Source organism: Brachycentrus maculatus, unplaced genomic scaffold (genome assembly GCF_059751285.1).
Source record: "Brachycentrus maculatus isolate JH-2025_06_01 unplaced genomic scaffold, ASM5975128v1 h1tg000327l, whole genome shotgun sequence".
Taxonomy (NCBI): domain Eukaryota; kingdom Metazoa; phylum Arthropoda; class Insecta; order Trichoptera; family Brachycentridae; genus Brachycentrus; species Brachycentrus maculatus.
This window is the reverse complement of record NW_028281076.1, coordinates 117,501-137,282: the sequence shown is the minus strand read 5'-3', so window position 1 is coordinate 137,282 and position 19,782 is coordinate 117,501. Positions and strand designations below refer to the sequence as shown.

General features: G+C 28.1%; 1 protein-coding gene across 1 annotated transcript in view; it reads left to right on the top strand.

Annotated features, from left to right (window-relative positions):
- Positions 1 to 19,782, top strand: part of LOC148304164 (uncharacterized) — a 95,820-nt gene that overhangs the window by 61,092 nt on the left and 14,946 nt on the right. Inside the window, exons 6-9 of the mRNA XM_088268756.1 lie at positions 5,274 to 5,424; positions 6,284 to 6,415; positions 17,951 to 18,118; positions 19,444 to 19,633. Coding sequence (XP_088124882.1) covers positions 5,274 to 5,424; positions 6,284 to 6,415; positions 17,951 to 18,118; positions 19,444 to 19,633 — 641 coding nt within the window. The remainder of the gene's footprint in view (positions 1 to 5,273; positions 5,425 to 6,283; positions 6,416 to 17,950; positions 18,119 to 19,443; positions 19,634 to 19,782) is intronic.

Here is a 19,782-nt window from a genome sequence, read left to right as displayed (position 1 = left end):
GTTCCTACAAATCTCTGTAAGTCCGTCTTTAAAGCTTCGTAATACCTTAAACGTAAAACGTTTACGAACATAAAAAACAGATATGTACCTTTAATACGAATCTACTACTAGAATAGTTTAATTTGAACCCTTTTAAAACTGAATTCTGGAGTGAGATGAAAACTAAAATGTGAATATAATATGAAATGTAATTCGTATTATTTATTTAAAATAAGATAAATTAATTGTCAATTTGCACGGTAGATAAGTTCACACTATACTGTATAAAAAAAAACTATGGTGAAGTCAAAATTAAGGTGGTGGATGTATTTTCTTGTTTAATAATTTATTCAAAATAAAACCAACCAAATAATATTATTCCCTTTATTATCTTAATTTTATTTTAAAAATTAAATATTAATAAAAACCACCTAATTTCATTTTGCATACCTCTCTGCGCACAACACTGAGTAGTTAGTTTATGCAAGGGATGAAATTCCAAATTAGAGCTACTGATTGTTTGATGAAATATCTTGTTTTTCGCCCCTTCTTATTTCAAAACCGTATAAAAAGGGATTTCAGTGAATACATATTTTTCTTAGTGCTGTGCCTTAACAACTAATGAAATATAAACTGTGGGTTATTTTTTTTGAACCCAGGTGACATTTGACATAATTGATTTTATTTGCTTTCAACACAGTTTGTAAATAAAAAAAAATAGTCTTATTTGAAAAACATTTATAGTATATGTTTATGTATTAATTTTAAATCAAACACAGATTTTTTTGAGTCTACTAAGTTGTATTTTATTAACAAAAAACACAAAAAAAATTATATTGTGACAATTGTTTCGCCTTGTTAGGGCATTATCAAACGAATGTCGTTCGTTTGATAATGCCCTAACAAGGCTAAACAATTGTCACAATAAATTTTTTTATGTGTTTTTTGTTAATAAAATACAACTTAGTAGACTCAAAAAATCTGTGTTTGATTTAAAATTAATCCATAAATTAAAATGGAGTTCTACAAATTAAACGCCAAGTCAATAAATAAACATTTATAGTTTGGAAATAGTTATTGAAAGTATAAGAGTAAGATTTTTTTATTCAATATGCGAAAATGTTTTTTTTTTTTAATGCGATTAATTCTAATATTTATTAAAAAAAACGTCTACAGAGATATGGCCGGTTTCTTTTGCAGCCGATCTCATACCAAACCAACTAGATTCGGTAAAAATATATGAGTACTAGTTTCCATGATGATTCCAAAATTATGATTTGTAAACCTTTTTCGGCTAGAAAATCATCGATAAATTGTTTATAAATTGCAACGATCGCTCGCGGATGAAAAGTTTTCCTTAATAATATTTGAATAGAATTTGGAATAAGTGTTTAACTAGAGGATTATAGGTGGCATGCTCTTTTTTCTATAAATCTTTTTTTATACCAATGCTTCAGCGCTTAAATGCGTTATTTGTGTAACTCGAACACATTTCTATATGAGCTCTCAATTTGTTCATAAAACCCTTTACAAAACCTATGAACTTGTTAATGACTCCAATTTAAATTGAAATAATCGTTTTACCAAACCACATTTTACTATTCATGCTAAGTGTACATTGACTGAACACTGAACTATACACAACAAAACGTAAAACCATTAATTTTGTAAACAATTAATGAAACAATCGAGTCTTTTGTGAGCATTTAGACGCATTTCTACCAAATTATGGATGAAAACTCAAACCATTATATTACATGTTTTGTATGAACAAGACGATACATACAATACTAATTTAATAAAATGATTGTTCGTATTCGTAAACGAACGGACGTACGCAGTAGAATTGTCGGCAATTTGCATACTAATTCCACAATATTCTAACAGGCTTATGATGTTACGTATCTCAGTTTTATTATGTTCTTTGTGAGCTTTGAGCTTTGCTAGGAAATGATGTACTTACGTTTTATAAATACGAAAACAAACAACGAACATCGCTCCATACAAGATTACTCAAAACTATTTCAGCTAATTTCTTCCAAATTCACGACTACATTTTCAGCGATGTTCCAAAAGTATATTAAGTTTAATTTGTCTGTTTAGTTACCTCGTGAAAGATATTTCGGTTTAACGAGTAATTAGTTATCTTTTGAAGTAAAGTTCACTTTAAATGAAAATTGTACTGAAAACGCATTATAATTATTGAAAAAAAAACATGATAACGATCAAAAAATTGTAATGTTTATATTATTTTGAGTCAGCTATGTATATATACATATTATTGAATTCTCAATTGTTAATATATATAAATATTAACTTTTATATATATAATATATATATATATATATATATATATATATATATATATATATATATATATATATATATATATATATATATATATATATATATAGATATACAAATTCACCAAATATTTAACATGAAAAACAGTTTATAAGTTGTTTTGCGAACTACTTAAAAATTTTCGTAAGATGTCTGACAGTTCGGCTTAAAAATATTGACAGCATCGAGACATATTGTAAAACAACTTGAGCTTTAGTTTCTCGCCCTGGAACTTTTTCACCCCTCTCTCGCGAGTGAAACAAAAAATATATATTCAATATTCGATTTGAAACAGGCAAAAATAAGACCGGGAAAAAATCCACCCAATGTACAGAGGAGACCAAACTTATTTTCCAAGTTCTAAGAGAGAGAACCGATAATATGATTTGTATCGGGAATTTTCTGATATTTTCGAAAAATTGAACGATGGATCCGCAAAAGAACTACAGACATTCGTCAAAAAGCCGAGGAAATTCGAAGATAAAAGAGAAGTGGGATATTTGACGTGAAGGAACCTATCACAATGGTGAAATCCGGCAATAAAAATAAATTTTCTCAGTTTTATCTCCAGCCGACGAATTGAAAATCTACTTCGGTCTTCTCAAACTCTCAATCGGAATTGTTTTCTGACATCGGTTTATTTTACAATGGGATTGGAAACGTTAACAAATAGGGGATGAACGACGAGCGAGTATTGTACTGATAATCGGTGTAGGTTCTTCAATGGGTTCCCGTCAACCGGAAATATTCGTTTCTAATGGAATATCAAGGTAGCTTTGTCATCCAATTACTTAAATCACGAACAATATAACGAAACAAGACTTCTAACAATACACACACGCACGTACATACACATACATTTATAATAAAATGTATATATATTTTCCACACAAATTCTATTTGAAGAGTGACCGGGTTTCGTGGTTACCAACATTATCAGTCTAGTGAGAGGCTAGACGACATTCTATCATATATATATACACGCAACAAAGACGGGGTTCAGAATCCTGATTTTACATAAACTTTTCTTACAAATGAATTTAAATTGAGTGGATTTAAGTATATTTTATAAAACAAATTACCTACATATAAGTTATGGTAAAGGTTTTATGTATGAATTGATAAATCTTTTTTATAGAAATAGATTTCAAATATCACGTCACAACGTCTTTGCAAACGTTGTTCACCTATTCTACATACTATATATTCATATATTCCCTCAATATTCCGACTTAAGTATAAAATATTAAATTCTGAGGTGAAATACTTAATCATGTCAAGTTTTCATCAGCCTCTTCTGCTTCTTTTTCCAACTGCATTCACATTATCTATTTGTTTGCCATTTTTTATTTACTTATTTGTTCCACATGTCTAAAATACATCATATTTTAATTATATCGATAATGCTTTTTTCAGCTTTGTATTATTTTCTTAATTACTTATAAAATACATAAAGAGAAGCTATTTTACTATCAATTTGTACAGAACATTAAAAATTAGCCAATCTTCAGTGAAAGTTTTGAGTGTATTTTTAAAAAAAAAATTAACTCTATTAAATAAAATAAAAAAGAAAAAATAATCGTCCTTCGTCAGCTTAACACACATTATAACTTGTAGGCAATTTCTGCTTACTTTCTAAAGTTAACATTGCCACTAGCATTTTTTTAAACACAAAATGTTTTTGCAGCGAAATTTTCATCCCTTTTTACCATGTTGGGGTTGTAAGACCGCGCCATTTTGATGTTTGATCTCACCCACCCTTATCTAAGCTTACCCCTAAAAACAGTTGTCTCTATATTTTTTGACTTATATATATTTATAAAACCCAGTAACCATATCCTCGTATATTTTCATACAGAGTAATCATTACCCTATAATTGAACTTGTTAAATTCGAACAGGTATTTTAAACTACGATAACATCTGAATTAAGATATTTTTTTTATAATTTACTGGAAATTTATTAATACATTAATTCCCTTTTAATCAGTATTGTGCATTCATTTGTAATAAAAGAATAGTTAAAAATCCTTTACTTTAATTAATATCTCAACAAATATGAAGAAAGTTATTGTCGATTCTATTCATGGAATAAATTATTTTATGATATTTTGTTTGAAATCAACATTTTGTAAATGAGTGTAAATATGAAAGAATACAATTAATGAATATTTTTGCTGAATTACTTACTTTGTGTTATCGTAGATGTCACCAATAAAGTAAATTAAAAAAAAAAAACATTGGGTGCTATCTCTAACAAGATATTTGAACGCCCTTGTGGAGTATTTTACGAAAATGACGCTACATAAATTATTTTATTAATATAATATTTAAACTGTTCGTAATTTTAGTGATTTGGTAATTAACCATGGGTAAATAATATGTAAAGTGATCACTCTAACCATTAAATGACAGTTTTATTTCCAAATCTTCATTATTATTTTTTTTATATATTTTTGATGCTATAAATGTTTTCAACGATACCGTAAAGTACCTTCAAATGATTTTTAGACTTACTCCAATACTCTAGTTTGTATCTGCCTCCATAGTCTAGTAGTTCCTAGAGGGGATTGAAAAAAATATTGATTTTTCATTATCAACCTGGACGGATATGTGAGGCGCAGAACTGATTGATCACCTATTCTTCATATAATTATCGACCAATATAACATTTCTTTGATGCTATTCAGTGCCTAATGCAGCATTAGTAGCTTATGTAAAAGTGATGTAAAATCCAAATTGTCATCCTAGATTTCTTTTTACCAGGGGCAAAATAAATCAGTGGTGTAAAGGTGTTTTAGATTATGGGAAATTTCTAACCGTAAATCAAAAAATAGAAGTTGAAAAAGTTACTACTTTAAGTATTTGTAATTTTTCAGTCAAGTATGTGTAATACATACAACCGGTCGTTCACGGTCGTCGTTTGAGATTTTCATTCCCTTTCTGCTCTAGGGTTGTTCCACCGCGCGATTCTGATGTCCGGAAGCGCCCTCTCCGACTGGGCGCTGACCTCCAACCCGCTGCAGTTCACCGTGCAGGCCGCGCAGAGCCTTAACTGCCCCCTGACGGCCGACGACTTGGGGGACTGCCTGCGACGGAAGAGGTAGGGGTCGCTAAAGCTCTGTTTACGTCACTAGATTTATTAGTGGACTATGAATGTAAAATGAGTACACTAATGCGTAAACACTGGAATACAAAACAATTATCAGAGATTGTTTATCATTGACCTTTGTAATTGTATTGAAATTTCATATTTTTGCCTAAAGTTTTAACTGGGATATCTTGTACCAATCAAACATTGTGGACTGTATCCACCCTGCTTTGTAATATATGTATGAATGACATTCGTTTGAAAATGCCATAACTAGGAGAAACAATTGTCACAAAATTAATTTTTCATCTATTTTTTAACAATAAAATATAACTTATAGACTTAAATAATTGGACTTTATAAAATTACATAAGTATGTAATAACCACTTTTTAATCAAAACAATTAAACCTACCGGTTTCGACAAGAACCTTGTGAGAGTATTTTAATGTTTTTGAATTGAAATAAACCCTGATGATGGTAAAGTTCTTGTCGAAGACGGTAGGTTAAATTGTTTTAATAAAAAAGTGGTTATAACAAAGTTATTCAAATTTATAAAGTTTAAAAAATGTGCCACAAAGTATCTGCGGAAAGCATTCAAGAAATCAAAAAATTAGTGTTTGATTTAACATTTAATATGTAAATTAACTATGTATTTAGTCCTCCTAGGACGCGCCGCAAATCTCTACTTTTTAAATGGGACGCATCTTTTATTATTATTTTTAGGATTTTGAATGGATAAAATAAGCAAAATCTTTCCAGAAAGAAGATAATTACTCAGTTTTCGTATTTTTTCTCTTGAGTTATGAGTACGTTGACTGCCAAATCGTAAAATACGACATCAGATATTACAAGTAACCTTTCTTTTTCAGGCTCTCTGAAATAATGGCAGTGCGAGTACTGGCCCCGAAGTACATGACTCCCTTCGGCCCTATTATTGATGGATCTGTGATACCAAACGAACCAGCACAAGTCATGGGTGTATACAAAAATCTATTTAGCAAGTAAGTTAAAACACCCAAAAATGTAAAAAAATCTTCCAAAACATGGAAAAAGATAAATTATTATGTTAACTTATTATGTTAACTTGTCCGCCTCCGTAGTGTAATGGTCAGCAAGCTCGGCTACCGTTCTGGAGGTCCCGGGTTCGATTCCCAAGGGGGGTAAAATAAATATAAGTGATTTTTTCACTGTCATATTTATTCAATATTACCCTGGACTGGTACCTGAAGCGGAGGGCTGATCACCTTTCCTTCATGTGTAAACGATCAAGATAACACTGCGTTTATATGACGCAGTGCCCTATGCACCATTGGGGTGCGGATAAGGGTTTTATTATTATTTATTAACTTATTATACTCCATATAATTTTTTGATATCTCATCAAAGATAAAGAAGAATATGGAAGTCTGGGCATTTACGGGGCTGACCTGCTAATACCATACTTCACTTTCATACTTAGGGTTGGAACCAGAACTCTATTGTCTACAAAGGTAGACAGCAATAACAATGTGGAAAACATCGCTAGGAATCAGTTTAATTTTTATATTATTTTTCGGCATCTCATCAAAGATGAAGAAGAACATGGAAGTCTGGGCGTTTACGGGGCTGACGACCGTCATAGGCTGGTTTAAATGATCACTTTACACACGTGTAACATTCACCAATTCTAACCATTATAGACCATTATAACCACACTACTCAAATTCTTGGAAGTTCTACATATATGAACCAATATAGAAACCTTGTTCTTGAATTACTAGAACTTTACCAGAGACATTTATTGGTGAGATGAAAAGAAGCTTTATATTTTTTTTTACTTCTTCTTCATCTTTAATGAGATGTCAAAAAATAATATGAAAATAATTCCTGTAATTGGAGATGATCCAGATTTTGTAAACAAGTATTTGGACACACTCAATATGTTATTATACTCCCACAGATTTAATATATTAAACAAATTACAACACATGACATTGAAAGTTGTCATCGCTTTCCCGTATCCACCACATTAATCCCATATTTTGTCTGACCATCCTTTCTTTACTCATTCGACTCACATGCCCAAACCACCTCAACACACGTTTCTTGATTTTATCGATGACGCTTAATCTCACTATCTATTTACAACCAACATCTATCATACAACGTTTTTCAGGCACATTCCTCTTACAGATCGTATTACAACTGCATTCTTTCTACTTCCACCCTTATTTCGCCAATACCATACTTCACTTCCATACATAAGGGTTGGAACCAGAACTCCATTTTCTACACAGGTCGATAACACTAATAATGTGGAAAACACCGCTAGGGATCGGTTTAATTTTTGTTTTATCAATGTTTTACTTTAATTCTTGAGCTCATCAGAGAGAGTGCTTTACGAGAAAAAAATAATTGAGTACACTCCAGAATGGAGTAATTAATATTGCCCTAGAATAGAAGGTACAAAGTAAAATAATGATTAATTATCAAGGTCTGAACGATAAACCTCTTCACGGAAGCCTCTCTGTGTATTATTGATCTTTATATATAAATTAAATTTAAGGCACCCTTAATCATTTTCGCAGAAGGCCGATCACCCGTGGAAGTGCCATTCTAACTCTCAGTATTTCCATGGTGAAAAGAGCACTTTTATGTATTAAAATACAGCGTTTTATGCTCGGCTAGCTATAAAGCTCACATCTCAATCTACTCTAAAGAGATAAGAATAACATTTTATTTGAAAGATCAGTTATTCGCTCTGATTGATTTTATTCTTACTAAATTAATGCGTTTTGAAATAAAAAATCTAGAAGAAATCTTGACGACTTAAACGATTTAAAAAAATAATCGAAATTATTGTATTCTCAATATTATTAAATGGTGCTATGGTGGTGAAGGGTAGTATTGTTTGCATGCTGTGTTAGTGATTGTCCTGACGAAGAGACGGGTACGTCTCGAAACCGGTAGACGTAAAAATCTCGGTGAGTGGTTATATACTAATTTTATTAACATTTTTGTAAAAAAATAAATAAGTAAAATTATTGTATTAACATGTAAGTATTTCGGCTCAACACAGGCCGTGCCTAAAGAGCCGCAGTACATATAAAAAAAATGTAAAAAATGTTTGTATGAAATAAATAAATGTGTAAATAAAAAATTTAATATTTAGACAAACATAATATAAATCTTAAAATAATATTTACATCAAAATCATGCACCTATTATTTAATATATTATATTTCTATCTATTTTACCACGAGAAATTATATTATTAGGATTATAAAATTTTTTAATCTTTAAAAATTAACTCTTTATTTTAAAATAAAAATTAGAGTTTTTTAAATAAAAAATACAAAATTTGTTTTGACTTTCAGTCAACCTGTTTTCAATATAAAAAAAAGGTTTTTTTTTGTTTTTTTTTTAAGGTACACTACTCGTACCTACGTCAAAGTTATTATTAAAACACTACACAACTATATAAGTCAATTTTTTAAAACTGTTATATATAAAATATTATATAAAATATTTACTTCTTGTCTTTTGGGTAACACCTTGGAATGTAAATTTTTAAGGGAAGATTATGCATTCAATGTTACGTTTTTATTGAGTTTAAGATTTCAGTAAATATGAAAGAGCGAATTATGTTTCCATCGAAAAAGCTTACGACTTATTTTAAGTGGTAGATATATGAATACTGGGTTATTAACATATTTTACTTAAAGTATATCAAAGAGCTTTTAAGATATTAAAAAGAAGTCAACAAAAAAACTTATAAAACAGATAAAAAATCCAGATGTAATAAGATTATATATGAAAAATCTCTCATCGAGTTGTTTCTGTTTGAATGATTATACTGAAAACTTCAAAGATGTAATACCCGAAAAAATTCAGACGAAAAACACTTTTCGAGAAAATAAAGATTGAAATCAATTTGGAGAATACTTTACAAAAATACGAGAAATCGAGATATCTCATCATATTAATTCAATTAAGTTCATAATTGAACATTTGAAATCCAATACTTTATAGCCACTTGGACTTGTAATAAGGTGATAAATGTATTTTGAATTTCCTCGTTTCCGTAAATATCCCTCCCAAATCGTGGAAAAATGTAAAAAGTTTCTGAAGACCTTTTCGCAGAATATATTTATTCAAATAAATTTTACTTAGTTTGGCCGTTCGTAGTTATAATTATCGGGAAATGGAATACCCGAGATTATAATTTTAGCGTGTCCGTAGGAAGCAATCTTTAAGAAAGCATATTTATTTGAAAAGTTTTCCTTTGTCATTAAGTATTAATTAAATTTAATGACAGTTGTAATCTTTTTACGATATTTTTTTGACTAAACCTAAACTTAAGAAAAATACTAAACAAGCTTTTCCTTTTTATTTATTTACATGGGTTCATTTTGTACATTAAAAAAATTGTTAACTATGTGGTATGGTAATATAACATACTCCTTATCTTTATAAAATTAATCAACTTTGTTTTAACCACTTTTTTATAAGTACAATTTAACCTACCGGTAGGTTAAATTGTACTTCTAAAAAAGTGATTTAAACAAAGTTGGTCAATTTTACAAAGTTTATAAAATGTGCCACAAAGTATCTGCAGCAAACATTCAACAAAAAAACTCTCCTTATCATTCATATTTCACTTTGTGTAATACCACTTTTATAAACACTTTTTCGTGACTACTGGTTTCAATAACCCTTACTTTAATATGTGGAGAAACCCAGATTTTTCAACAAGTATTTGGACACACTCAAAATGTTGTGAACTAATATTTATTTTGAATTCCTGTCAAATCGAAACCGGGACATCCAGCATGGTATCCTTACGGGTTGACCACTACACTACGTAAGTATAGTACGCCTTCGTCAATCAATCAGATTCATGATAACACCGCGATTCGATGCGGTGCCCTATGCACCTCTTAAGTATGGCTTATGAGAAGAACCTAAAAACCTTTATTTCTTAAAAAAAATTACTTTCAAGAATAATAAAACTTAATTAATCATGTTTTTAACATTACTATCCACTTGATTAATTGTGTTTCGGAACTTAAATACTGTCCATATTGTTATTTATTTATGATTATTAATTTTGTCTGACGTACAATAATAAGAAAACGAATGTTAATATCCGACGTCCTTTGTTTGAGTTGAGACGGAAGATGTTATACTCTTCAATTTCAACGTATTATGTTTTACGAGTATTACGTCACTATATACGTCATTCGTGAGGAACGACGAATACAAGGAAATAAAATATGATGATTTAATTCTTAAATGAGTATATTACCATAATTGATTTGGGTTTAACATAATGAATATATACATAGGTATATTATAATGATTGAAATGTAAATATAAAACATTGTTCTTAAAAGATCACTGTTTTGAGTGAATTTATGTAAACACTACTCGTTTTGAAAATAATACGAGAGTTATTTATTGTAACTGCAGACAGTTAGTGGAATTCCATTTGTAATTGTTGGGTAATATATCCAAAATAAAACACGGTTATTGGATTGAATTCTACTTTTATTTACATATATATGATAAAATGTGACCTGTTTCGTCTTATTCAGACATTATCAAACATATGAGTGTTTAATAATGGCTTAATAAGACGAAACGTGTCACATATTATCATATATATGTAAATAAAAATAGAATTTAATCTAATAACCATGTTTAATTCCCAACAATACAATGGAAGAGTGTAAAATACAAAGAGTTTGTATTTTCACCTGTTGATGAACATTGACGTTTCTCGAAATAAGTCGAGAACTATGTAATAAAATGAATATTTTGTTGTACGAAATGCAGTTCCACCAAGGAACGTTGGTGCAAAACTAAAATATCACTTTTTGACTATTCCATATTACAATATATGAATTAAATAATGTTGTCATATGTATATTTTTGGGTATGCTTACCTTTTTGTATTATAATCATACAAATATCAGAAAGATTAATAAATAAAAAAATAATAAAAACAAAGCACGAATGCTGCTCTTTGACAAATCGAGTATAGGCCGAACACGAAATACACTTTATTACTGCCTACATCAAAAGCTTTCCTTTGGAAGCTTTGTTAATGAGCTTTGTTTTGCCAACGACAAATATCTTATTTATTATTTGGACAAGGGATCGTGTTAGCCATTTGTATGTTTGTTCTTGAGACTGTTCACTGATAATTATAATTATTGAAGTTTGTTTGGGTCCCAAATGAGTTTCTAGATGTAAAACACCGCTTTACTTTGGTCATAATTATAGAGTGAATGCTTTAAGCTAAGGTTACGATTTACCTACGTATGTGGGTGTACAATATATTATGAAAATTAATTCATTTGGATACGAACGTCCTTTAAAACATGTTTAACCTTCTTCACTCAAATATTTAAAAAAAAAAGCATATTTAACCCTTAATTACAGGACATTTGTATAATTTATGATGGTCCATATTCTCCATTATTTTTCATCTAGCTCCAGATAACACATCAGGTCCTTAGTACCCTCCTATATAGAGCTATGTTGGACAGAGGTCAATACGAGACGTCTTTAATTTTTAACCACTTCTTTATATATATACTAATTGAAATTATTGTATTTTAATGACACATAAACATTTTTTTATTCTTCAGATAGCTTCTAACAAAATTAATTTTAAAAATTTTACTCACCAATTTTAGTAACACACTGAAAACTACATACTTTTGGTATTCACTTGTTGATACAAACAAACTTTTCCCAATTTTGTTTGTACCAATTGATACTTACTCAATTAAATTTATACCAGTTTTGTTTACACTTAGATATGAAAAAAGAAATCTTTATAAATATTGTGTATGTTAATTGATGCTTACAAACTTCAATTCATTTCAAAACTCATTGAAACTAATAAAATTAAACCTTTTTCAATTTTGTTTTGCTTTTCGTAAATTGATACTTACAAACTCATATTCATGTTGTATAAACTAATTAAGTTTAGGAAAATGAAACTTTTACTTATTTTGTTCAAACTAATGAAACCTAATGAGACTCTTACTCATTTTATCTAAACATAATAAAATATTGATAATATCGAAGTTTACATTATGAAATTTTAACTCATTTTATTAAAATTGTAAAGTGATATTTTATAGTTTTTTAGTTAAAGTTTGAGTTTAAAATCACTTGAGTAAAAAACTCAAGCGGTTAAAAACAAGTGTTCTTATTAACCATTTCATCATGTTTTACCACAAAGTGAATGCCGAAACAATAAATGAAATTATTTTATTATCGCCATCGCCAAAAGTGCCATGTCTAAGCTAGACAAAATCTGGAAAGACCGGGGTGTGAGTAACAACACCAAGATGAAGCTTGTCAGGAGCTTGGTCCACTCCATTTTTCTCTATGCTGCTGAAACATGGATCATAAAAGCAGCAGAAAGGAGAAAAATTGATGCCTTCGAAATGTGGTGTTGGAGTCGCATGCTCCGAATTCCATGGACAGGTAGACGCACCACTGAGTCCATTCGCCAGGAACTACGCTTGGATGGCTTGACTCTGGCCAATATCTGTACCCGACGGATTCTCCAGTTCTTTGGACACGTTGCGCGTGGCAACGAAGATAGCCTGGAACGACTAGTTGTGATCGGTAGCCTGGAGGGAAAGAGAGGGAAAGGAAGATCCCGCACGATGGACCGATCAAATTAAGGCAGCAGCAGGCACCTCAGTGGTTGGAGCGCTACGTGCAGCGCAGTCAAGGGATAACTGGAGAAGAGTCATTGCTTCTGCAAGGGTCACAACCCTCAGCAATGAGGAATAAGACGGATAAGAAGATTCCAATATAACAAAAATCACATCAAATACATTTCTTTAAATAATAAAATTTTGTCATTTGCATTTCATCTTCAAAATATGATTTAATATAACGTATTCTTAACGAAACAGCTAATAGTATAATCCTTAGGGTTATATGATATTAATACAAATCTTTGATGTTTATTATATTATATCTCATTTATGATGGATACAATAATTATGAAGGAAGTAAATTTGAACGTATCCAATTATCACTGAAATTTCGTAGGCCTGAATTTCACCCTCATTGCAAGAAGACGATGGGCGTTATTATTAATTTGTTGAAGGAGCAATAATTTGTTTTTCGACGCTTAAATTTTAGGAAATATCTCTTTTCAGCCGACTGACTTCGTGAAAATATTTAATATTAAGAATTACAGCATTTATTTAACAGATTCAAATATTATTTACAAAGTTCAATCGGGTAAATAATGAAGGGATTTTAATTATAATAGATTAAGGGTGTATTTCGAATTATGATTAAGCTTCGGTAACTTATCTAAATGACTTTGTAATTTAAATTCTTTATATTAACTTGGTGGCAATCATAACTTTAATTTATATCTATATAAAGTAATATACAAAACTTTAAACGGTGATTTGAAACATAATATAATAAAATTGAAACAGTTCGTTAGTTTAAAATTGTTTTACTTCCGAGATGAAGGTAGCTTTACAAAACTATGCCAATTTTCAAATATTATTAAAGCTCGATTTTGGATGATAAAGTTTTGTTGAATAGAGATTTATATTATTTGATACCTACTTTATTATATTTAAGATTTGAGATTTCATATGGAAGACACTTTTTAAAATATAAAGATTGATACTCTCATTTATGATTATCGGGACATTTACACACCGTTTTTGGTCTTGTATTGATATTTCTGCATTTTATATGATAAAATAACAACTAAATATTTTACCCACATTTATTTTATGTAACCAGTAACCGGATTTTATCATTACCGACATCACCAGACTGGTGGGAGGCTAGACAAAATTTTATAGTACATATAAACACAAAAAGGCAAGCGTTGAAAACTATGATTTAAGATAATTTTTCTGACAAAAATAATATAAATTTAATGAATTTGAGTAGTTTTGTAAAAAAAAAACAATATTTAAGTTAAAGTTAGGGTATGAATAATGATATTTTATAAATTTATTACAGGTTTGGATTTTTTACGTAAATCTAAATAATATATGGGTGGATCTGGAACACACATATCGCTCACTCCTTTCAAGAACGTCATAAATAAAAAATAAATACCAAAACATATATATATATATATATATATATATATAAATATATATATATATATATATATATATATATATATATATATATATATATATATATATATATATATATATATATATATATATATATATATATATATACATATATTTATATATTTATATATATATATATATATATATATATATATATATATATATATATATATATATATGTGTATATATATATATATTTAAATATATATATATATATATATATATATATATATATATATATATATATATATATAAATATATATATATATATATATATATATATATATATATATATATATATATATATATATATATATATATATATATATATATATATTATATATATATATATATATATATATATATATATATATATATATATATATATAAATATACATATATATATATTTATATATATATATATATATATATATATATATATATATATATATATATATATATATATATATATATATATATTTAAATATATATATATATATAAACATATATATATATATATATATATTTACATATATATAAATATATATATATATATATATATATATATATATATATATATATATATTTACATATACATATACATATATAAAAAAAAATATATATATATATATATATATATATATATATATATATATATATATATATACATTGTTTTATGAAAAGTTTTGTCGACATGAAAGTTCATGTCACAAAATTGGGTTTTGTGTTAAGATTGTATGCTCCAAGCATATGTATGCCTTTATGTAACCAGTAACCGGATTTTATCATTACCGACATCACCAGACTGGTGGGAGGCTAGACAAAATTTTATAGTACATATAAACACAAAAAGGCAAGCGTTGAAAACTATGATTTAAGATAATTTTTCTGACAAAAATAATATAAATTTAATGAATTTGAGTAGTTTTGTAAAAAAAAAACAATATTTAAGTTAAAGTTAGGGTATGAATAATGATATTTTATAAATTTATTACAGGTTTGGATTTTTTACGTAAATCTAAATAATATATGGGTGGATCTGGAACACACATATCGCTCACTCCTTTCAAGAACGTCATAAATAAAAAATAAATACCAAAACATATATATATATATATATATATATATATATATAAATATATATATATATATATATATATATATATATATATATATATATTATATATATATATATATATATATATATATATATATATATATATATATATATATATATATATACATATATTTATATATTTATATATATATATATATATATATATATATATATATATATATATATATATATATATATGTGTATATATATATATATTTAAATATATATATATATATATATATATATATATATATATATATATATATATATATATATATATATATATATATAAATATATATATATATATATATATATATATATATATATATATATATATATATATATATATATATATATATATATATATATATATATATATATATATATATACATATATATATATATATATATATATATATATATATATATATATATATATATATATATATATATATATATTTAAATATATATATATATTTATATATATATATATATATATATATATATATATATATATATATATATATATATATATATATATATATATATATAAACATATATATATATATATATATATATTTACATATATATAAATATATATATATATATATATATATATATATATATATATATATATATTTACATATACATATACATATATAAATATATATATATATATATATATATATATATATATATATATATATATATATATATATATATATATATATATATATATATATATATATATATATATATATATATATATATATATATATATATATATATATATATATATATATATATATATATATATATATATATATATATATATATATATATATATATATATATATATAATATATATATATATTATATATATATATATATATATATATATATATATATATATATATATATACATTGTTTTATGAAAAGTTTTGTCGACATGAAAGTTCATGTCACAAAATTGGGTTTTGTGTTAAGATTGTATGCTCCAAGCATATGTATGCCTTTATGTTCCCATAGAACATGGTAGAAACGTTGTCGAGAAGATTCTCTTAAAACTACGCGCAGATTCGAGAAGATTCTCTTAAAACTAGCGCATCTTCAAATGAATTTCAAAATTTCCTCCCAGCAGTTTTGTGTCCTCACTCGGAATGTTTCAGAGCAATATTTTAGAGTGATGCTCCGCGCCGAGCTCTCTTCACAAGAATTCATTAAATTATTTTAAACTCAACAGCACATGCGCATAAACACTTAAAAAGCATACTATATAAAAAAATATTTTTTCAGATATTATATATTTAAAATAAATAAATATTTCCACATCACGATAAAACATGACGGGGTATAAACATATAATAAATCATGACTTTTGGTCATATCAATATGGTTTATTTAATTAAAACCATATCCGGTTCCTATGTGGAGCTATGGAGTCCACAAACTGTCTCCTGGCTTTTCTGTCGACTGTCAGCTCCCTACCGTCCTTCCAAGTCAGGCCGCGTCCCGAAGTTCTGACAAATGTTTTTTTTTACAACTTTTTGAGTGTACCCAAATACTTGTTCATAAATCTGGATTAGCTCTGCTAAGGAATTAAGGAATATAAAATGCCATGATAAGAGAAATATGCAAGATCGGAGATGTCGTCAGGTAAGAAGACAACGAAGGAGACAATGGTTTGCATATATTGCATATGTGGAAATGGAACCATCTAGGCTCCCCCACATTACACTGTACGGCCATGCCCAAGGTAGATGACTCCCGGGCAGACCACCAAAAAGATGGATCGACAGCTGGAAATTGGCATGGCAGGAGGCTTATCCCTCTTAAAAACAGGCCACAAGGCCTACACCAAGAAGAAGAAAAAGAAGGAGATACATTTTTTATACAAAAAATAACTTTATTATTTTGAGAAATAAAAAGACTATGTGTTTTGATCCACTCACATTTTTATTAACCAACAAGTTTCAGCAACAACCTGTTGTCCTCTTCAGGGTTTAATTTATGACTAATTAAATGATTATGATTTGTCATAAATTAAACCCTGAAGATGGCAACAGGTCGTTGCCGAAACTAGTTGGTTAATAAAAATGTGAGTGGATCAAAACACTAAGACTTTTTATTTCTCAAAATAATATATCGAAATGATCCACAAAGAATGCTTTCAATATACGAAAAAAAATAACTACTTAAGTTATAAAATTTTCATCCCTCTTTTTCATCCCTTCTCCACCCGTATAAACAGATACTAAACCCTCTCCTCCACATTGTCCTTTTTCAGGTATGAGCTCATGTATGGCTGTACAGAGCTGGAGAGCTACCACCTCCTGGGAGCCGTGGCCTTGGCCCACGGGATGCTGGAGAGCGAGAAGGACGCGTTGTTACGGCTGTATTCTCAAGCGCGCTTCGAGTACAGGCCGGACCTCGCACTCGTGGCAACACTCAAGGAGTAAGGAGGCGTAAATCATTATTTTTAATTTGCCTTACATACAATAAAAAAGTCAATCCAAAGGAGGCTTACCGTATTTCATGGATTATAAGATGTACCTGGATAGTTCGAACAGGGGAATTGAAATCCCCTATATATTAATTTTGGTTCAATTTTTTTTCTTCCTTTTTTGAATTCTTTTGCATTTCGCAATATAATAAATTTTCAAGTACACTAAAATAATAATATTAATACAAACAATGATCTTACAAAGGCATGGCCTGGGTGTGGGTATACATTATGTTTTAGGTTATAGTAAAATGCACAGGCGAATACAATATCATTAGAAATAAAATCACATTAAAAGTGCTAATTTAATTTTATTAATTGAATCGACAGTCACTTTGTGGTAAAATTTATCAATTTTTTAATTAAGTTTTACTAGGTAAGTACCGCAGTTAATTTTACAACAATAACGTAGAAATCCTAAAAATAATTAATACGACAAGTCATAAACTGCAATATTTTGAAACAATAGAAATTCGTTAAAAAAATAAACCTATTACTAACAATATGACTAAAGCCTCCCCACTTTTGTATATATTCCCACTGATAAGAAAAAAAAGAAACAGCTCCTACCCCTCCCCTCTTCAACATTCAACGTCCCAAAGACGCAACTCTAAAATTTAGCATTAGCTTCAAATATGGTTTTTAAAAATGATGCGGAATGTATCGAAACAGGTGTCACAATGGATTTTAAAAAATAGTGGTTTGTATTGAGTAAAACTTAGATAAAAAATCGATTACATTAGTATTAAAAGAGCTACTTCATATTTTTTGTAATCTTAATAATAATATTGTAGAAAAATTCTCCTTTTACTTTTTTATAATTTCAAATCATTAAATGTTTCAAAATATTGTTTTGATGAAAAGCACATTCCGTTGGTACCGTGATATCAACTTACTTAAACAACGAAATGGTTTTTAATTTTTATGCAACTTTTAATTTAACATTCACCTTGTGTAATACCACTTTAAAATACTACATGAGTACCGGTTTCGGAATAACCATTATTTCATCGGGTCTAATGTTGACTAAAATGAAATTGCTACGGTCTTCTATTTATAAAAAAAACTAAAGTTTTAATTTATTTTTTAACCGCATTCGATTATTATGCCAAATATTGACAGATATTTGGGTGTAATTATGGATGAAATATGATTTTTACTTTACATTTAATTACACTGCGCCACAGTAACGCGTAGCCTGGTACAGTTAAAAAATTATAAAATACAGTTTCATCAAGAATTTTCAGTACTTTACTTATATTATCAATTCATTGCAGGTACAGCTCCTTTGACGTGGAGCCCGGCAAATCGGCGGCCGATTCGCACCGCGACTCCTTGCTCGACATACTGAGCGACGCCAGAGTCACGGCTCCGATGGTCCAGACCGCCAATTTCCACTCGAGGGCCAATCCCAAGTCGTACTTCTACGTGTTTGGTCACAACTCCCAAGCTAGTGAATATGCAGCCGTAAGTACATAACGAGAAATCGTCAGATACGTTTATTATATCTGTATAATAATCAGAATACTATACTTTATCTAAAATCATAAATAATATATTTTTTGTTTTTTTTTTAAAAAATATTATTATTGGAATTAAAAAATCAAGGTGTCGTC